Consider the following 22,919-nt stretch of genomic DNA (forward strand, 5'->3'; position numbering starts at 1 on the left):
CACAACAGCAGATATAAGTGTGGGCTCATGCAGAGGACAGTGCAGGAGTGGAAATAATAAGCATTGCTTGTCCTAGTAGCCGCTGCCTTTGCTTCACATTAGCTCTTAAAGTGATCAGCATTGCTGTGTACAATGTTATTACCTGCACAGCTACACCCTGATCATGAATGTGTTCAAAGTTTCGAGATGAAACAGACTCTGTTTCTTGACTTGTTTGGTTGCTTTTATCTTCATCTGAGTAATAAAAAAGAATAGAGATGCATTAAGCTTAAAAATGTGAGCTTAACCCTCAGAATCAGAGCAATAGCTAAAGAGAGTGCCAGACTACCTCTATTGAATGGTTTATTTTATTTAACAACCAGAGTTAAAGTAGAGCCTCCTATAGTTACTTGGTTAGAACTTCATTAGACTATTTGATCTCGAGGCAAAAATCAGAGAATTGGTTATAAAATAACAATTGAACAAGACACAGTTTGGAAGCAATTCCTAACTCATGTATTATACATAATAAATTTTTACCCTATCTGAAGAGAAAAATATGAGTCATTAGTGTATTGACTGGTATCTTAAACCCTGTGCCTGTTGCTAACTTGTTTTCTGATGATCATAAGCAAGGGGTCTTGATTCTCAGATTAGTTCACCTAACAAAACTGAAATTCAGCATAAATCCTAGTCAAGCCAGAACCCTTACTTACTGGTGCAAGCAGAGACAAGAAAGAGGAGTTTAAATTCCCTTCTCAGTTGCTAAACCTAACTAACTCTCTAAACCCCGTTTTACTTCTTATAAAAGGTTGTTGCTCTTTCAGTCTTTGTCAGTTTGTCTATTTCCTCCTCTTCCTCTGATCTAAGAATCTCTGCATGACAGATCATCTTACTGTCCTCAATAACATTACAGTAACATTCTAGTCTAGCTCATTCCAACCTGAGTAATAATATTTTTGTGGACAAACAGATAACAAAGGTGATAGGATGAAATTACTTGTAGCCATCTGATGAATCAATATTTAAACATTGACTGCCATAATGCATACATATATGATGCTATATATATACATATACACACACAGCATATATATACAGCATCTATGGTCAAGTGCTTAAGCCAACTAAAGCAAGCATCTATGTATTAGGGAGTTTATTTAAATATCGCTATACACATTTTTTTGCTATTCAATCCCTTGGCCAGGGCCAAATCCAGAGCGGATATTTAAAATATTGAGAAACCGCAATAAAAATGTCCAAAGCCAATTTGGAACATATATGATGCATTATGTTTGATCTCAATTACCTAACTATTATCTTAAGACAGATCTTAGCAGTTTTACACAGCAACACACAACAGCTCTATAGAACTCTACCGATACCTGACATGAGCGTGACAGAACCGACTATGAACTTTTCTAGCATCGTGATGCTTGCTAGACAGCAGGCAATCACCATTCCAGCAGATGTTACACGCTTTGGGGAAAGCGGTTCCTAAATCTGTATGGTGATGGATTACTTTCTTTAAAGTCAATGAAAGATGAGGGTATTCAGAATGAGAGATCATCTGATAATGCATCAAAAAGGTCACATTTAAAGTTAACGTGATGGACCAAAATTATTTTAATCATCAAGTTGGAAAAGAAACATTGAGATACTAGTTAATCCTACATATTACCCCAAATAACCACCAAAATTACTAAAGCAAAGTGTCAGCTGCTGTATTTTTAGCCCCTGAACATATCTTCAATAGTTCTGCCATTCATTAAATTGTCACCTCCCTAATGTTATAGATATGTTCACAGTTTGTTTTTATATTTAAAAATAAAGCCTGAAAATAAGTTTTAACTAATAAACTCTTGAAGGGTAGGTATCGCTGCTGCAGAAATCACAGCAGGCCAGGATGCCCTTGCATTTGAAAGCTCCAGTAACACAAGGAAGTCAAAGTTTCTGAGCGCCAGGAGGAAGGAGAAAAACTTCAGAAAACCCAGCATAACAGAATTCTTCACTCCTCTCTCTGATCTTTACCTTGGGAAAACCATCTAAGCTACATTCACCAACATAAGCATTTTTCATACAGTAATGAGCTTTTTTTTTTTTTTTAAAAGAAAATACCTCAAAGGTTTAAAATCATTTAGCCAGAAGTATTTTCAGAAATCTGTAATCTGAAAATCTGTTTCTCTGTTAGTAGAAAAGAATGCAGATGCAATGTGCAGAGCAAGAAGAAACACAGGGGTGAGAAATCATGGTTTCTCCAGGGGTATCACAGATGTGAGACTTCACAGAAATGATCAAATGTCATCTTGATTAACCCAGCTACATTTCTCATTATAAACAGCCTTGCAGGTGTCAGAAGTTAATTAATACAAGTCTCTTATTGTCATGTAAATATTGATATGTTGTTTCTGACTTTATACTAAAATGAAATCCCTTAATAGCCCCACCATTCACTACTGTCAAATGTAGCTGCATCACTGTTTACATATATGCTGTACACAAGTGACTGGGAAGAACATAAATATTGTTGCACTAAACGAAGTAAGGAACATGAACAAAAATAAAATTAAAATAATTCAGTGATTGCTGGGTTGTTAGCAGAGGTAACAGTCAGCAGGATCAAGAAGCCAGTTCACCATGAAGCCTGATGAAAAGCCCTTGAATCATTCCCACTGCATCATAATGTTTTTTAGCTACTAATTCGTGACACCATATAGAGTAACAACCAAATTACTGTAATTACCCCAAAACATAAGTGGCATATCAATATTGTGTTAAAGACAGATCTTTGTATACTTTTCCACTATTATTCAGTATTACATTTTGAAAGGAAAAATAGTATCAACCTGTGGTCTCTACTTAACAAGCTAAAGAGCTTGAAAAAAATATCCTTATTATGTGCTTTTTTGGTTGTTTTTTTTTTTTAATGTGGGAACATAAAATTACTCTACAAAGGAATGGAGCTTGCATTTTAAATTCTCAGCCTTTGAATTCATTAAAAGAAAGTCCACATCCTCTATTGATGTAAGGTGTCTAGTGAACCTTCACTGCCTTCACATCAATGGACAATTTGGCAGCAAATTTCCAGTACAGCAGCCTGCAGAAATGGTGCAGTCGTTAAAACAGCATTCATATAATCATGCATGTGTTATGCAATATAACCAAATATAAACTATGTGACTGACACTATAATAAATTCCAAGGATATAGATTGGCCATTATATTGGAAAGGCTTAACAATGGACTACAGGGATGCAACTCTTACATGAGCTCTACATTTACCAAAAAAACCCATCCAACCAACCAACACACCAAAAAACCCAAACAAGATAATTCCCTTTTCAAATTACATTTTTAATAAAATTAAAGAGCCAGAGAGAGTCAGAGAGGAGGGGAACTGTGCTTATGAGTTGGTTGGGGGTTTTTGCTGTAAACTTTATCAGAAGAGTTGTTTTTTTTCTTTTCTTTCTTAATTAAAAAAAAAAAAAAAACCAACACAAAAAACCTGCACATTACTGCTTTTCCTGGAAGTTTCATGAATGAATATTGAAACTAATTTTGAGTCACGTGTTGTGCAATAATGAAACCCAAATCATTCAGAGGGAAAGGGCTTTTCATTCAAACTGTTCAAAAAATACGGACTTTTTGTTTATAGTCATAAATCAAATGCCTAACAAGGAGTAAAAGAAAAGCTGTTTATCAAGTGTCTATCATATAAAGCACATATTTTCAATAAACCATGACAAACTTCTGTAACTTGTGACAAGCTAATGCCTTATTGAACTGGTATTAGACATTTGAGTAATAATAGTATACATTAGATTTTTTTTTTCCACTTTTCTTTCTCTGAAATTCAACTACCACAGCCTTTAGTTTCACCTCTCTTTTCGGCCATACTGGGCAGGTATAAACAACAACAACAACTTATAATGTTTCAGGACAACCAACACTTCAAAGTGTTGTAATTGTTTGTTTCTATTCTAAAATGTGCAAAGCTACAACAATAATTTTAATTATTATTCAGCGATAACAGAATTAATATTCCTGAGCAGTGTATAGCTATGAGCTAACTCTAATTTTACTACTAAAGTTCTAGTGGCTCTTTCTCTCTACAAATAGTATCAGAGTCGGGCTCTTAGCTTATGATACTCAAGTTCTTTCTTGAGTGTCTGTCTTTGAGACCATCGGTGATTTGTGCTCAAGCTATCTGAAAAAGTCTACAAATAATTCTTTCTTTCCCCAGAGTTGCCCCTGTCATTCCAAATAGAGGGATACTACTACTTTTAAAAATCTCACTTGAAGGAAATGCAAAGGATTGCAAACTAGTATCAACCATCAAAAATAACATAGTTTTTAAATGGAGACGAAAAAGAAGAGAGAAACATATAAGACTGCTAACCACATTTCTTAATAAATTTCTGAAAAGCACTCAGATTAGAGACTCATAAGAACCTGAATAGAACAGTTCTTGATGCTAAGTTTTCACATTTAGAACAAGTCTCATAGATTTTCTAAATGTTAAAAAAAGTATAGCAGCTGTGTTGTTAAAACCTGTAACGACACGCTCATTAAAAGGCTCAGCAGCACAGAATTTGCCACAAATTATGGGCTTACTGCTTGCAGTCCCTGGACAAGGAAGACACACAAAAGTGTCTAAGGGTTTTACCAGAACCCAGTAACAGTCACAGAATGGTTAAGGTTGGAAGGGACCACTGGACGTCATCTTGTCCAAGCCCTCTGCTCAAGCAGTGTCACCTAGAGCAGACTGCCCAGGACTGTGTTCCAACTAGTCTTCAGCAGATACTATCACAAGTGATCTTTCTTCCTCCCTCAGTCTCATTTATGTTTCTACATATGTCTGTCACCTATTTTGAAATTATACTGCTGAAGCTCCAGGAGCATAGAATGATACAGGAGATAGCTGGCTTCCTTCATCTCTTATTTGCAAGATGCTTCTTTGCAGGGGAGGGGAAGTCCATAGGAACAGCTATAAGACTTTTTTTCATTCCCTGTTCTGTTCCATGACTGTCAGCTCTGAGATACCAGCTGGTGACTGCTCTGTAGCTCCCTAGCTGCCTTTTTTGCCTGCTGCTTTGTGTTCAGACAAGCAGATACGTAACAACCTAATAGTGTTTTTTTAAATTCTGTTACTGGTAATTAGTAGATAGCAAAATGTTACCCTTCTGCACAAAGAGCCCTTTGACACTGAAAAATAAAGATGACAACTGTAAATCATTTACATGACACTTCTGTTCTACAAACAGGTGACATATTCATGTTTACCATTTTTTATCATTTGCAGTTAAGGTGGCTTGTAGATGTGTTGTTGTATCATGCCTAATATAAAAATAGAGTAAAGAGACAGTCCCTGATCTCCCAAAAATCTTGTAGCCTAGAAGATGGCAAACAATAGGCAAAGAGAGCAGAAGTTGGACCACAAGGAAATAAGACAGCATAAGTCAATGGAACAACATAATAGCCACAGTTAACCAGCTGCTTAGCTACTGACAGACATTAGAACCAGATTTCAAAATTAAGTCTTCAATTAACAGTACAGCTGTAGCTAACTGATAGAAAATAAACTCGATGCTTTATCTTTCTGAAACTTGAAACCTAGGTTTATTCCATACCTGGTATAGACCAGCTCCCCAGAAACAACAATCACTTCTGAGTCAGAGACCAGGGCTATCAAAATTTATCTCCTGAATTAAAAAACACCAGGCAACCATCTCCAAAACAGATATATTAACTTCTGTTTTCTTGCTAGTAAACCTATATCCTCTTCCAAGCTTTTGCAAAACCTACTCAGAAGCTAGAAATAAATGCACCTTGAATCTACCTAGGATTTTAGAATATAGATACCTTCTTGAATGCTTGGCTTCTGTGGCATTTTGAGAATATCTTCAGGATGTGGTTTAGAGAGTCCATGGAAAGGCCCTAAGTCAAAACACTCTTGAAACAAGGAAACATTTACTCGAGAACATAAGCTCATGAATCCTACTGCAGTGTCACCATCCTGAAATATAAAAGCAACGTCACACACGTGAAAGCTGAGCATGTGATTTTAGGCGAGGACAAAAAATTGAACAAAAAATTGCTGAAACATAAGAGTCAGTGTTCTATCTCTGGCTGTGCATGATAGAAAAGTATAAAGGAACTCTTACAGCAAAAGTTAAAGATCCTTTTTTTTTTTCCCTTATAATAAGTGTATTAGGCCCTATATATTACATGTTATAATTCTTGTTAGCTATGACTTGCAGGAGAATTAGAATTACATATATGGACCAAATAATGACCTATTGTTTCAATAAAACATTTGTTACAGTAAATAAAAAAAATGTACCTTTAACTACATACCTCCAAAAAGGTATAATTTTTCTTTAAAGTGCAGCTAAAGTAAAAGTCTGGATTTAGCTAGCCATAATGGTTGACTAGTTACTAGACACTGCATTGTAAATAAAATTGTGCTCAAACTGAAAAGTATATTTTATTTTCCTATGAAAATTATTAATTCAAGAAATCAATTATATAGTATATAAACAGTATCTAATACAGTATATGATATGTATTATTTGCAGCAATTACAAGCGCTGAATATTTTCAAGTTCTGAAAAAACTAATCTAAGAACTAGTCTTTGAAAAAAAAAAAAATGCCCTGGCAAGTATGAAAATTACAAGATCCCTGCAATGCTGAAATGGCATATTATTCTGTATGTTTGACTGTTACTGAAAGTTTCCAGAAAGTTAGTGTCTTCAGAAAGAAATACACTCTGAAAAACGAGAATCAGCATGCTGGAGGTTTTTTGGCTTTGAGCTAAGACGAGTCTGGAAGGAAGCTCTTCAATTTTTAGTACTATATGCAACTTTCTGGTGAAACACACCAGAAAACACACAATAAAAATATTTTGTTTCCCCTTAATACACATAATGAAAGCCTCCTTTATAAGCATAATGAAAACTCAACGGCTGGATTTGTATAGCTGTTTTATCAGGCCATCAGCACTCCAATAAAAATAAAAAAATATAAAGTTTAATTCTTTTCCCCTCAAACAACAAGTGATTGTTTGTTTGCCTTGTTTGCGTAACTGAACAAAAGCTGGGTCACTGCAGTAGTCTGGCTGCTATGTAATTTTAGGCCCAAGGCTCAGCAGAGGCTGATTAACCAATCCATCTACCATATGTGCAAAAAGAGGTTGCCAGCTTCATTCTCTGCAGGGAAAATTGGCATCTATCTTGGTTCGCATGGAGGTGTCTTTCCAATCTGCGGCAGCAGCAGCAAGTATAAACTATGAGGGCCTGAAACACCTTTTGCCGGTATCATATTGAGCTATAAATGTACAATTTAAATGTATTATTTATAAAGATAGCTGTTTGTAATGTGCTATTACACTAATTGTTTATTGTTTCACATTTGGCTTCCAATGGTAATGATTACATGTTAAGGTTTTATAAAATCATTTGCAGACTTCTGGAATTAAGTAGGTTATGCTGCCTATCAGCTTACAATACCATGCACAATTACTGACACATGAAAATATTAACAGGAATTTTCAGCAGGATAACTATTACCACCTCTTTCTTATTTAAATTAATTCCTGGGTTTCTGTCTTCAATTCAGCAAACATCCGACTGCCTGAGCCAGGAGATGGAAAACAACTACAGCATTTTTAGCTGTGAAAGTATTACTGGCTACTAGCTTTCACATGCAATATTAATTTTCACTGGGAATGAAAACTAGTCATCTTTAATGCAAATGTCTAAAATGGCAACATGGTTTCTTTAAGATGGTCTGTTCGAATTACTTGAAAACACTCTACACAATTACTGGGAGCTGCTGCTTTATTTACTTAACAGGAGATATCACTCCTAAAGAAAGGGAAGACACAAAACATGCGGTGGAGGGCACTGCGTTTGTGCAGATCGTGAATTCTACCTTCCAAAAGTGAGCTTGTTCTTTTCATTCGCTGAGCTGCAGTGTGAGCTGTCACTCACATGTGACATCACTAATGCTATGATTAGACAAAACCAGAGCGCATGGCAGACTGACCTCACAAACAACAGCCTGATTTTCTTCATCTTGACGTTCTATGAGATCAGCAAGGAAATATTCACTATAGGTTTCTTTCAGAGTCTCACTCTGATGTGCCCAGATTGGCATGAGATCATCATAATCTTCCAACCTACAAAAAAAGAGATTAGGTAATGTCCAAAAGCTCAGCCATTGATAGGTCCTGATACTTCTGTTCTACTCTGTTAGCATATGGACAAATACTACAAACATCTGATCCAAAGCCTCCACCCACAAATAAATAATTTCACCTAGGACACATCCCCAGCACACACTAAGCTGGGAGCCTCAGCACCAGAGGAGAGGCAGAACCACTTCCAAAGCCAGCACAACCCACCTAAGATCTGGATTGCCCAGTGGAGGTGCTTATCTTTCCCTAACAAAATACGAGGGCAGCCCAGTTTAAAACTCTCTTGCCTAAGGCATCTGAGGGCAGGTGGACCTGGGCTTTAGGCCTCATTTAAAATAATTATATTCAGTAAGTCCAGTCATCAGTTGGTTAGGGTTGGCAGAGATCTCAAAAAGCAACACCAGTGCAATTTAGAAAATCACTTCTTTAAAAAAAAAAAAAGAAAATAGCGCCTTCCTGTATGGGAGAAACAGTGCTGAGTATTAGCTAGATTACTGTTATTACACACAGCAGTATGGGAGTCACCTGGCAGAAACCGAGCCATTATGCCTTTGTAAGGTCAAGTTAATGCTCCACCACTGAAAAAGATACAAAGGCCAAAGTGCAATTATTCTATCCCTCTGGCTCATGAAACGCTTTCTACATAGGTGGGAACTGCCGCATCGAGGCTTTAACTGCCTCTACTACTGCAGTTTGTTCTCCGTGCTACCGGTGCAAAAGCTGCCTCAGCTGGTTTCCCATCAGTCCAAGTTTCAGTGTTAGACTCTCACAGGCCCCATACTGCACGGATTTTTGTTTAAATATGCAACAAGAGACTCTTTCCCATTAAACCACGTTAAAAAAAATGTTAATTCTTAACCAGGATCAATGTCAGTCTTAACAAGAAGTTTCAGTGCTTTTACCAATGCAATGAAAGAATTCGTTAGTCATACATGCTGCAACCATGGCATAAAGGCCAATGGCAAACCAGCTCTAACACAGAACTGCTTTCAGTAAGAAGATGAAACCGCTTTTTTATTTATCTATCTGAAAAATGCAAGAATTAAGCGGTCCAACCAACAATTCTGCAACTCAAAAAGTGGTGAGAAAAGCGGGGCTGTGATGGGCCATCAGAAGGAATGACTTTTACCACCAGGCCCCCTGGAGTTAAGAAAACCCCTTCTGCTCAGGGCCCTAAGGAGACTGCTACCGAACACACTTTTGGTTACCACAGGAGGGGCCCCACAGGATAAAGGCATTAAATCACGAGGAGTAAACAACGCACTTCAAACATAGGAATACTTTTGCGCTTACTGAAGGGAACAGAGACCACCACGATCGGCTCCTTTGAAACAACAGGTTGCGTCCTTCCGTTACAGAGCACTGGGGAGCTGACCTGTGAGGGACGACTGCCCGGGGAGGGAGAGTCCGCCTGAGCCCGTCGCCTGCACGCTCCGCAAATGGCAGTCTGCGCCCTCCTCTTTGGAATAGGCATCATCTCGGCTGTAACACTCCTGACACTCCGGGTCTGGCGGTTTTTGAAAGCCGTTCGAGACCCTCTTCCCTCACGCAGAGCTGCGCCCGGCAGCTGAAGAGGCGGGAAGACCTGCAGCGGCCTTCGAGGGCCGCAGCCCCGCAGGTCCGGCGCCGCGCACCCCCCGGTGCCTCCGCGGCAGCGCGGCCGGCGCCTCCCGCGCGCGGGCCTCTCCTGACCTCTAGCGGCCGCGGGCTGAGGGGCGGCCCCGGGGCCGCCGCCTCGCAGCCCGGGGGGCCTCGGGCCCCGGTTCCCTGCCCAGGCTGAAGGAGGAAAGGAGCCCGGGGCTCCCGGCAAGCCCGAGGTGCCCCCGCCCTCCGGAGGCCGCACCGTTCGTCTGAGAGCTGGAAGGATCACGGCTGTTCCGAAGACGATTAATCAGCGTCCTCACGCTCCCTGGACAATGCGACCAGGGTTTTGTGTTGCCCTTGCTCCGCGCTGTCGTTAGTCTCCCCCGGGATATCCTCTCCTGGATATCCCTGAAGTAAGATGTCAGCAGAAAGAGATGTGTAAGTAGTTCTCTTTTCTTTAGAAGTGTAACATATTGTAGAAACGTATTTCTGATGATAATTATCAGGAACGATTATTAACGCTTCCCTCAGTCTTAGCAATACTTGTGTTTTGCTTCAGGCTCCTATTGCTGAAGTTTGTGTGCGCTTGTATCCAAGTACTCGTACCTACATTTTGGAAATGCGAGTTCTGCGTATCCGGCAGTTCAGAAAAACAAACCGATTCTCATTTCCACTCTTCACATGTTTCTGGATTTGGAAGAAGCCTTAAAGTTAACACGACTGGGCCAAAAATCTTTATTTCTAATTTTATCAAACGCGGTCCGAGTTTCTACGTACTGACCGACTCTAGCATAAGACTGAGGGCCAGTTTAGGTGGTATCTAGATGGTTTTTGCTGCTCCTACACTCCAGAAGGAATGTGACCTTCCGAGTCAGATTACCTTTCTACCAGGGGCCAGTGAGCCCTTTTATTTTGACGCCGTTTCTGCTTTTTTATTCTCGGGCCATCTGTCTGGAAGCTCTCTTCTTAACTCTGATGGCTCGCATCGCTCAGTGCAGCCCGGGGGTTCGGCCTTGAACACCCCTCGCCCCGACCCCTCTCTGCCAAGGTCAGCCCGGCGGGTTGTTGGGGCAGGGTGGGCAGTAAGGGAGCCGCTGTACCGGGGGTGAGTATCCCTTACATACGCCTTACTAACGGCCTTTTTACCAGGGTGAATAAACGCTTAACTTGTGACCTTTAGGATGTCCCAAGTCACAGTACTGCTCCATCTGCCAGGAGTTTTAAATAATTTTAGTTCTTTTTCTGAAGGGCAGTCACCAGATTCTTTCATACAATTTGTAAGTTAAGAAAGCCAACCTGAGAGACCAGTAGAGAGGAATATCATCACTGCCCACTCAAAGCTGAAAACAGCTGCCAGGGGCGACAAGTTTCCCAGCCCCGCACTTTCTCATTCTTTTTCACTGTTTAAGTGAGAGTTTTCATTGTGGTAAGTTATACACAAAAAGAAAAAAGTACAGAAAAATGTAACACAACATCAATTACTTGTCTGTAGAATTAATTCAAAAGATACAACTAAAATTAAGTTCTAAGAACAATGAAACCCTGTAAAACTTCATAGTAATTCACATTCTTTGTATCTCAAAGCGAACTAGTAGTCTTCCTCTTCTTCCCAGGCCTTATCTTAAGGGAAAAGCTGCAGTAAGGTTTTTCTATTACCAAAACTTTTCTACTTCAACACAATTAATTAGTATAGCAAATCTGATAATGTGTTATGAAACCTCAAACAAACCATACTAATTTCGGGGTAAAGGACTGAGACTGTCCACTAACTGAAACCTGTTGTTTGACTGGGGCAGATAATATACACACACCATCTTGAAACCAAATGTTTTGCTGATTGCTCCAAGTCCCTCACAGCATTCTGCTCTGTCAAACAAAACAGGACACAAGGCTGCACATCAACATGCAGATGGCAATTCTGCCAGCTCGTGGTAGGTAGAGAGACTGACCTTGTGATAGTCAACGGGGCTCCACATAAGCCCATTCATCTCCCTGCACACTAGAAACTATAGGAACAGAACTATTTTTGATTTCTGCAATCCTCCCCTAGCACCATAGTCTTTAAAGAAAAAACCCCAAACCCAAAAAAACCCAATAGATTTTTAATATAAAAATACTACAAAATTTCTAGGCTGCGAGAACAAACACAATAAAGGCATTCCTCAGAGCTGCAAATTTGTGAGCTTTTACATATATGGTACAAAACCAAGAATCACAGGATCTAAAGATGAGATATCAGCAAGAAACTTAAATATAAAAGCTTAGTGGACTATGTTCTGGCACACTACAGATTTATTTCACATTATGAAGGTCAGATGGAGACTAACCTCAAAATTAAAGGTTAAGCAAAGCATCAGTTTACAGCTTCTTTTTCCCCCCCGCTCTATAAGCAAGGGAAGAGGGAACAGAGATTACCCTAATCTCCTATCGTTGACCCAGAACATGTTGCTAGGCAGGTGGCTGGGGACAACTTTCATAGATAAGTCTCTAAAGAGCTCCACTGAACGTTACTATGGATGCCAGTGAAGTACAAAGGTGAATACAGAGGAAAAGGAAAGGCAAAGCATCTACTGCAAATGTAATTTAGCTTACTCAGAGAACCTATTGATAGACAATATTAAAGTATGAATTTTATATCACCAGATACTGTGTAATTTAAGAAAAAGCAGTTTCCTGGTTAGTTTTCTAATTAAAAAAACACCAAACAAACTGAATAATTTTATTATTAATAACAAACTACAGAAATCCCAGACAAGATGGTATCTCTTATGTGGAATATTGGTATAGCCTACGTGACATTTCTAGTCGTGTCAAAAATATTCTATTGATAATATCCAGTGGCCATCATAAGAAAGAATTGATTCAAGTTAAATAAAATCCAAACATAATAGTTGGAACCAAAACATATGAAAAAACTTTAAATCCCCAGGAATTAATTCACCTACTGGTAACTTCTCAGTATTAAGGTTCATTCACATACTGATAGGCGGTAGACAACTCCAAGGAAATACTCATAAAAACCTTAAGAATTGTAGATCAAGTTAGTATGCAAATAATTTTGTAACATATTGAAATACCCAGACCTATAGCAAGATGGTGTGAAGTGGTCAAGGTCAGGGGCCTCTGTCCTTTTTCTTAAAATGCACAGAAGTCAAGCGAAAGGATATTGCAAACATTGACTAAAACCATAGGATAAAGAGCACAATCTGCAGATTTGTTTCAGGCCTATTTGGTAAAGTTAAATATCTGCAAAACATCACCCTGAGACACAGGCTTCTATCAGAATCCAGTCCGAGATGTCAGCATAAATTAACCCATAAACAAACAGGTGTGGATTTACCAGGCAGAGAGATATGCCTAATGTGGCATTACCATCTGTTAGCACTGGTTGATAAGGACCCCCCCCACATCAGTATCGTATGATATAGCATCCCAGCGATGTGCTTGTCCCTAAATTTCAGTTTCCACTACAAGGACCAGAAATGCTAATGTAATCATAATCCTGCTACATAATGGCATTTACATTTAGAACAAACAAAAGCAACTCCAGAATGAATCAGAATAAAATAAAATTATTACTTCATAGAACATTACCCTACAGGCACTCTTCCCACTGTGAAGAGGAAAACAAGCGAACCAAAATGCAATAGGTACTAGTTACATTTCAACCGCACTACAGGGAAGCATCTGCACAGCAGTGACAGCATATATGGTCCAGCAATCTACGCAGAAAAACACAAGGCCCCATTGGGTCGGAAACCCTGCACTTCTCGTTTACTGTACACAACGCTGGCACAAGCACAGAAAGCTGTGATTTGGCATAGGCAGCAGCATTCAAATGGCAGGAAAAAACAGAGTGGCAATAGTCAATATCCAGGTAGGCATCAATAGGCAAGGCTGCCAGAGAAACTTATATCTTCTGCCTGGTGTACACTGCAGGCAGCTGAGTGGATAGGAACGAAGAAAATAATTCAGAGTCTAACTTTTGTAATGACATTTATCGCTTGAATCCCTAAACAGGAGCAAGGCTGTGTTAAAGGCACATTGTGTGAGCATATCAAAGTCTTTGCTCCAGACTGCATCCATTGAAACAGATGACATGATGGAAGGAAAAGGGTTATCCCGTTATTTTCTTAAGCTCTCTCAGCAACACTGAGGAGGCCTGCTCCCCTGAAACACAGTCAGAATGAATGTATGAAGTGCTTACGCAGGAAAAACTGTATGAAAGACAAAAGAAGATTACTCTCCATGTCTGAAGGACTACTGGAACTAGGGATTCTCTGCTCTTACTTAGTTCTTTTAGATAATAGGCCTTCCTATTTAGACGTTTCTCAACTGGTCAGAATATGACATAACAACAGAAAATTAAAAATAAGTTGGAATATGCTCCAAGAGACCTGGAAAGTACATGCAACTCACTATGGTTGGACTCGATGATCTTACAGGTCTTTTCCGACCTTAATGATTCTGTGATTCTGTAAAATATGCAGCAATGCAATTAAGCAAGGAGATTCACAGAATAAACATCACTAACAAAAAAATGTATTCTTTCTAGATAGCAACCTAGTTTTACAAAAAAGACAATTGATCTGGTGATGAAGTAGAATAAAAACAGCATAATCATAGAACTACTTAATTAGGTTATCAAGGAAAATCATAGCAGTTTAACTAAGATACTGATGTTATAAATCAAAAAAGAAAATTCTTCAAATTAACCCAGACAGATCTGCTCACAGAAGTAGAAGGGAGAAGCTGCATTACCTTGCTTTGCGAACATAGAGCTGTGGGTGATACCAATGTCTGGGGCACACAAGCAAGGTAAAGTTTTTATCTGCTACTGAACCTGGAGCAGCCATCATCTTTTCAAAGACATTTCCCATGTCTGGCTCTGTGAATGACAAAAATCTGTTAGGAGCAACAGAGAAACTTCATTATGTGAGCTTTTAAATTATCAGCAAAACTGTTTGAGGAAAATGGAGTTTTGAACTTAAACCACAGATGGCATAATGCTCTAAGTCTTTTAAATTAAGCCACGAAGCTGAAATGACAGTAGTATAAACATGTTGAAGAATTGTTACTGGATTAATTTGTTAATTAATCCAGCCTCCCAAACCTGAATAAACTTCAAAGCGATCAGAAATTGGTAGGATCAAATCCCTATAGAAATACCGGTCTTATAACCAATACTGTATGCCACTGGAGAATCTCTTTGTCAGGACTCATTATGCTGAAGAAAAGCTGACATTTGTTGCTAGGGTAGGTTTGACAAAAGCCCTTATTCAGGTGCTGTTTTCTGTAGTTGACGCACCACTACAGAGTTTTTTAGCATGACTTGGAACTAAGATGTCTAGAAACTGGCATACGGAAAAAGTTCCAGTTCACTTCACAGAAAGCTCCAACCAAAAATCAGTCATTAAGTAGATACTAGTCTGAATTCAGGACTGAAATTCCAAGTCAGATGATGAAGATGTGCATTCTCCAGCTTTGTACCTCCACTCTAAGAGAAATAATCCTAGTTTCCTTCCATGTTTCTAGCACCCCTTATGACCCTCTCCCCATCTTGTAATCACTTCTTTAAATAAGAGAAAGTACCTGATGTGACTGGTTCTGATGTATGGGCATGATGCCTGGCTGACATTATGTACATACATTCACAAGCGCACACGTACATAAATTCATACATGCCAAGTGACTATTAGCCATTGTCTCTCAAAGTACAAGCACTGATTTCAATCTCTTGACTCTATTCAGCCAGAAATCTTCACAAAACTTGTAGGAATTTATTTCTGAGATCTTTACTCCTATTTGAAGTCCTATTTGTTTCTAGCAAATTTAAAGACTGCAGGAAATGGCTAGACTGCTGGAGCAAACATGTAACCACATAAACCTCTTACAAGGTATGTCCATTAGAGGATACTTCAAGACTGTGTTTTCTGCATGTTTAGAAAATTGTAACTGTTCTCAATATTTAAAAACACACACAAAAAGCCCACCAACACAGTGCATATAAATGATAATGAGATTTGAGATTGTTCTCATTATTTTAAGAATAAAATAGTATTAAACTCTTACCTAAATTCTCATCAGCTGGTATGAAGAGAAGTATAAACTGCAGTTCTGGTACTATCATAAAAGCTCTCCTGGACAAATAACATAACTGTATTCAGTCTTTCATCATTACACCCATCAATCAGATACAGCAGCTAGTCTTTTAATATATAAAATTTTTTCTCCAGTGTCTGTGGTCTTCCTTCATGAGTCCACATGGCTCAAAAATTAAAACATTTTATTTATGACAAATAAGATCATATGAAATTCATCTGGGCATTCTTTTACTGTTTTTTTTCTACCTTATTTCTCTCTTAATTTCCTAATCCTTAGATTTCAAACATCCTCCTTTTTGTATCAGTTCCCCAGTGGTGAAAAAATTAAAAGATGCCAGATCTCTGCTGGCAGATCTCTGACCTGGCATCTGGATGAGCTGGCTTGACATGAGAAAGTAACTGTAAATTCAACAGCAACAGTACCAAGTGCAATTCACTGTTTATGTAAGTAGATTCTGAGCATACCAAATAACCTGAGCAATGGTTATATTTGAGTACCAAGCTAACACAGTAATATATTGTGCTGTTTGTACTGTATCATTTTGAGCCTTACCATATCATCTGTAGCGAACAAACTATCAATAGATTACCTGAGAACAAGCGTACTCCAGAAACATCTACAGCTTTTTAAGCTTCCTGCTCAGTCATGTGCTTTGATTTTTACAAGTGGAAATTTAGGAAAAAGAAAAATCTATCTGCCTTGCAACTGCAGTACTATTTCTGTGGAAAATCACAGCAAAGATACAGCTAAACCTTAACACTGTTTGGTAAGTGTATTTGGAACTGTAACAGCTTGGTTTCAAAGCCAACAGAGCACATTTGATTAATAGAAGGTTATGTTTTATTACCTTCCGAGACTGTTTAGAGAGATACTTAATTTTGATCTAGTGATCACCTTAAGGCATTTTTAAATTCCGTAGCCTCTCCAAATGATGGTAGGAGAGTTGAAATGCTTCACAACAGAAAGTTACATAAGAACTCACCTAACAATTTCTTGGGAACATCCAGCTGCGTATTCTTCTTTTGCCACAAAAAGATGCATGAACAACGTGTTCAAAGGCTACAAAATAAGGAATGAAAATCTAAACACCATGCAGCTAATATTTGTTAAGTCAACCCAAGTATTGTTATGCACATTTATTTCCAATATATATAATCTGCACTCAAAATGAGTAGCTTCACCTATGTAAGTAACTTCAAAGCACGTGTGGATAAAGTTATGTGATTAAAGGAGTTTTTTTATATCATGATTTGTGCTTCTGTAACATTTTTGATTTACACTCAAGCTTACTATTGTTTGACTACAATATACATCATTTCATATTTAACAGCATTAATTCCAGACAAACAACATTTTAATTTAACCACAACAATTAACAACTAAATCTTAAAAACATTTAGTTTAACATTTGGCTGATAAAGACATTCTTCTTCATTCAGACAAAATCTCACAGACTTCTCATAGTCCTAAAATGGTTTTTCTTTAAAAGAAGAAAAATTACAAAATCTTACAATTACATCATTAGATACATTTAAATATGCAGGCAAAAACAGGGCAGACTAAAAAATATCTTTATCCTATATGCCTCCAGTTAACCTGGAAAACACTAGCAAAGGAAACCCCTTGTGCTGGAATGGAAAGTGCTATTAATTCAGCTGTTTTCTCCTGCATATTAATTTCCAGTGCTGAGTCAATGAAGGTCTATCTGTAGATTAACTATTTCTACAAAAAATATTTTAAATGGGAAAACTTGAGGCCTTCTGAATAGTTTATTATTCAACTAAAATGTCATGGCTAGAGTCACCAACAAATTTCACCAACTTTAGAGCAAGAAAGATTTTAATAGAGGTTGCAGTGTATGGACCAGCACAAAGACCACAGGCTATTGTAATAAACAAACAATCAAAAGCCATTTCAAAAAAAAAAAAAAAAAGAAAAGAAAAATCAGACTTTTTTTTGTTTGGTTGGTTTTTAAATGCAAAAGAAAAACGAAGAAGGAAAAAAAGAATGTTTTGTTATTGAGGTCCAAGAGGAGGCCCAGGAGGCAAGATTTGGCCTGTAACTGTTTCTGAATAGTGATGATAACCAGGCAATCCTGTAAAGCATCTTCACTAATTAAATTCTGCACAAGTCAATTTCTAATTTAGACCTTTAAGCTATCTTATCATTTCTGTGCTCTAGGAAAAAAGACCTGTCAACTAAACTTTTAAGAAATTCTATTTTTGGAAGATCTCAATTTTCTAAAGCACATCTGCATGGATTTAACCTGCAGTTAACCAATGATATCTTATCTAATCATAACTCAGAATAGGTTCAGTTGTTTTGTCAGTCCAGAAGCATAAAACATGAGGTAAATCGTTTGTACGTATTTTAGAAAATAATCTCCATTCTAGAAAAAGAGGAGTTCTGCTCCTTGTCAATGTTCCAAAGTACCTTTCACTCCTGTTTATGAGTAGTAATCCTAACATGCTCAGGCTCTTTTTTTGTCTTCTCTCTTTGTATGCCCCTGCACTCTTAAGTCAGCTGCAGCTTTGCTGCAAGAGATATTGTCAAGCAGGCTGCCTGAGGAAGAGCTTGCAGAACTGACAGCACAGCATAACCCAACAGGAGCAGCTGCAGCTGCACAGTGAATGAAGTGGTTGTCCCTGCAATGTGCCTGTACACAAACTACTGTTCAAGTGACAAAGAAAACAGATTACAAGAAAATTACATGTTTTTTTTCTATACTCCTTTTGGCTGTAATAATTCTGTTTCTTTTAACAGCACACAGCATTTTCAAATACAATTGCTGTATTTGTCAGTGTTTCTGCAAGCCGTTTCTTAACGTCACCCAGAACAACACTGGAAAACTGATGAACAAACTGCCTAGAGATAATTTCAGTACTGCCAATACCTTATTCTGGCATGTGCTGCCTTAGCTTTTGAGAGTTTATGGTTAACATTTTCCATCTTTTCTCAACAATCATAGGATCTAGTTCCTAGATAGACTGAATGATGGGCAGCATTTGAATCCTGTCTAGTCCATAATTCATAACAGTAATGCATAAAGTTGACCGAAAAGCCCATGTGAAAACTGGCACCACACAAAACAGAGCACAGCAATCTCCACACCAGCACCAAACAAGCTTACTCTGGAACCAAGATGCTCATGCCAGCATGATCTTCCACCCAGTTTAAGTCACCATCCTTTAAGCAGGGATACACTCCCTTTCCTTATTCTTTCTCTCAAGCTATTAAATTTGCATTCAGTTCTGTAAAATAGCAAAACTATTCCAAAAGGTGAGAAATGAGGATTCCAGTTCCCTTACAGTGAGAAGGACCTTAGAGCAAGGACTCTACCTCCCAGGTAAATGTTCTAACACCAGAGCTGGACAGGTTTTTGAATGAAAAATATTGGTGATAGCTATGATTCGCACTGTTCTCAGTGCTAGCACAATGTATCAGACATGTTCTGCACATGTCTGGCAAAGAAAGGACTTGTGTTTCCTAACTGCCATCCTTAAAGTTACCTTCAGTTACTGTAGTGGCAAAAGCACAGGTACTCATGAACTTCTGAGCACCTGAGGGTTTAGTAAGGAATCTGATGATCACCTTATTCAGCCTCAATGCCTCAAATCTACCTAAAACAGATTTTAGATGCCTATGCATATTTTTCATTCCTGAGCCTTAAATGAAAACTCAACTAAAATCACACAGTATACTTACAGTGCATTTATCGTTAATGTAGTTTTCATGTAGGAATGATTCCCAATCAGACTGATCAGTGATATTCCAATTTGGATAGTCCAGAAAGGCAGCATGGGCTATAACCTCATTCTTCTCATTGCAGAGTGTCAAAGCAAGATTTGATTTTTCTCTGTGAAAACAATTTAATTTTGCAGAAGTTGAAGAAACAACACAAAGAAAAGTGACTGATTGTTAATTCAGTCTGTTAGAACAGCAAAATTAACCACGTTCAAAAGTGCTCCCAGGATCGGGCCTCAATAAAACTTCATTGCCCACATCCTAACTTGACATTATTGCTTCAATTCCAAATATTTATTTGGTGTATTCTGACATTATTACAATTCACATGTTTTTTCAAATTCTCAATTACTACGAATTTGATATGCAAGACTTAAATGCTCCCTCTTCTTTGCATGTTGCTTCATACATCTATTTTTTCCCCAAATAGCTGGTATCCATTAAGCTGGTAGCCATTAAGTCAAGTGAAAAAAAACCTAAGTGACCCATCAGCATTTCACACAGTCTGTCTCCGCTGTTCATCACTGCACAGAGAGATGAAGCGCAGAAGGTTCATCACTATCTCTGGTGATGAAGATACAGTAACAGAAGACTTCTACAGCCACACATTTCCACTAAGGACACGCAAGCAGCTAGGATACAGATGTCAGAACATGGAGGATATTAGGTATCCTGGGGGCACGAGAAGAAGAGGCACATTCAACCCTATTTTATAGCAGATAGAGGTTGTCTCCCAAGGTAGAATAGAGGCAAAAAATAACCAATTCCTTTTGTTAAAGGGAAACTGGATGAGAAGGAAAATATTTAGATATACACAGGAAAAGAAAACAGAATGGTCACAGCCACAAAGTGATTTAAAACCCTAGTCTCTGCCCCCTACTTCTATCACTCTCCAACAGCCAAAAAGATTCTGTTAGATGGAGCAGACAACAGACATTGGAATCTGATGGTTTCATCAGGTATTATTCAAAAGTCTTTCCTCTGAACTTTTACTAAAAGGAAGCTAGTATAGAGTCAAATCTTGTCCACCATGCTGGCAGCAGTGATCCAAGTTTGCACAGTCATGCATGATGCAGAAAAGAGATGGAAGCAGATCTTCTGTTTTTGTGAAAAGTCATTATGCCACACTGTGTAAAGGCTCATAATGCTTTCTGCCATCTTAGATGTAACATAATTTCTTGAAGTTTCCTGAAAAAAGGTAATATAATGTCCCTAAAATACTGTTACTTACAGAAGGTACATGACATCAATCTTTCCAAAAACTACTTCTGTAAAATGGCTGAAGAGGCCGATAATAGCTGAAACATCATGTGATTCTGTTCTTCTGGCACTGACCACTTCTGTGTTTCCTCTTGAAGATGTTATTGTAGTCATCTTACAGACTGCAACAAAAAAGAAAACATAGCTGTTCTGGCAGATCCTGTTGCAATCCATTGTTCAATGTAGTTACTTGAAATGGATTTTTATATAAAACGTGAAGAAGTGCAATTCGGAGGGATTTAAGTACCTAGTTCCTGTAGAACTCTACAAAAGTACATACTGCTTGTATATACATACAGTATGCAAACAGTGCACAAATAGAAATATAGCAGGCAATCATCCCTGTTGTATGTATTCTACATGCTACACAGTTAATCAATGTTTTTAACATGCTACAAATTGTTTTTCCATTTATTCATTTATAGGCATTTGCATGCTATCTATCAGAACAGTGCCCATCATCAATAATTTCAAACTCAATAGCCTTAAGTCTACAGGGTTGGGAGGATCAGCTGCAAACAATCAGGATAAGAATGCCCTAGTAACATTAAACAGCAATTTCAGGTGAGTTAAGTGTATTTTGTCCAAAACAGCTCCCCAAATTTCTTTTTAAGTCAACAGCGATGCTTAAATTTCAGAAGGAACTGAAAGCTCTATAGCTTCCCTGCCCAGAAGAAAAACATTGTTGTTGTTCCACATTGACAGAATTTGCCAGGTCCAAGTGATTTATTGTCATGTCTAGCAACTTCAGAACATACAGGGGCAACAGGCATTCAGACCATCTGTGACTATCAACTAACAGTTCATTTATCTTTCAGCTGTGTTGCTCCTCAATATTGTAGACTGTTGTAATACAATGAAGACTTAGGCATGTAAACCAAATTGACCAAACACAACAACTTTCTGCAATTTCTTAAATACACTTGTGCAAAATATAGCATTACTAACTCTAAAAAAGTCTAAATAACTAACATAGCTAGACTAGCAGAACACTTTTACCAATCTACCAAACACAATAGCCATTTCTAACATTGGCTCCAAACCCAGATGTGATGCCCAATTATTAGGCCCCACGGATCCCAACTAAAGTGGGATAACAAAGGAAACCCTAAATTTTGTACCTTTTAACTACAAAGTCAGTCACATGTACAGCTACATCCTTCACACACAGTCAAGATATTGTTATAGGTGACACCACAAGTCTCAGTCATGAAAATGTAAGTTTGCAAAGAGGTCCCAGCACCAACCTGAGACAAAATGTCCTCTGCAGGTTTTAACGCGCGCGCTTAGTAAAGAGAATTGTGGTTCTGTAGAAAGAGCTAGCTAGGCTAGAGTGTACTTATTACCGAGTATAACAATAACATCTACAAGGAAAAAAATACTAGCTTGTGTAAGCAACTTCTCAAACATCTTAAGTTGTAAGATACATTTATTCTTCCTAGTGAAGTGGAAGGCAACTATACCCAGGGTTAAATGACAGGTGATTTTTAAAATGAGCAAAGAAAATGGCCACGTAATTCACTTATACATGTCATTAAGTAACTGCAAACTGCGAGACCACTAAAATAGTTGGTTATTTTTTATTAATGTCAACTCCATATATCAAAATAAACAGGAATTTTAAAGTGTCATTAACAAACAAGTCTAGCAGTAGATTACTTCAGCTGAGGAAAACAGTTTGCCACATTTCCATATTCAATTGTTTAACTTAATGCATTGAAAACATATCACCCCCTTCTGCACTAGCTCCGCTTGAGGCCCTAAGCACTCATGTAACCATGACTGACAGAAAGCAGCATTTACACATTAACAATGTGCCGTTTTCATAAGAAAATGCGCTGTTCCTACAGCAACTCCTGTACTGCTACTATGAAAGCAGCATACCATAGACGAGAGACTTGGCAAAACAAGCAGATAAAGAACGATTCCTCTTCCGAACCAGCACTTAGCATAGTCTCCTCTCTGCCTCCTTCAACAAGTACTCTTTTTGAGCCCACGCGAGATGCCCGTGTGGGCTGTTTTCCCCGTTTCTGACTCAAAACACACCAA

The 22,919-nt window shown here is 38.3% G+C and overlaps 1 protein-coding gene across 1 annotated transcript in view; it reads right to left on the reverse strand.

Annotated features, from left to right (window-relative positions):
• CFAP61 (cilia and flagella associated protein 61) overlaps nt 1–20,984 on the reverse strand; it is a 110,989-nt gene extending 90,005 nt beyond the window's left edge. Inside the window, 9 exon segments of the mRNA XM_059828456.1 lie at nt 143–234; nt 5,842–5,995; nt 8,027–8,159; nt 14,523–14,650; nt 14,653–14,666; nt 15,834–15,901; nt 16,849–16,925; nt 19,572–19,722; nt 20,842–20,984. Coding sequence (XP_059684439.1) covers nt 143–234; nt 5,842–5,995; nt 8,027–8,159; nt 14,523–14,650; nt 14,653–14,666; nt 15,834–15,901; nt 16,849–16,925; nt 19,572–19,722; nt 20,842–20,984 — 960 coding nt within the window.
• Between the last annotated feature and the right edge of the window lie 1,935 nt (nt 20,985–22,919).

The sequence above is a fragment of the Gavia stellata genome, chromosome 23 (assembly GCF_030936135.1).
Source record: "Gavia stellata isolate bGavSte3 chromosome 23, bGavSte3.hap2, whole genome shotgun sequence".
NCBI classification, from domain to species: domain Eukaryota; kingdom Metazoa; phylum Chordata; class Aves; order Gaviiformes; family Gaviidae; genus Gavia; species Gavia stellata.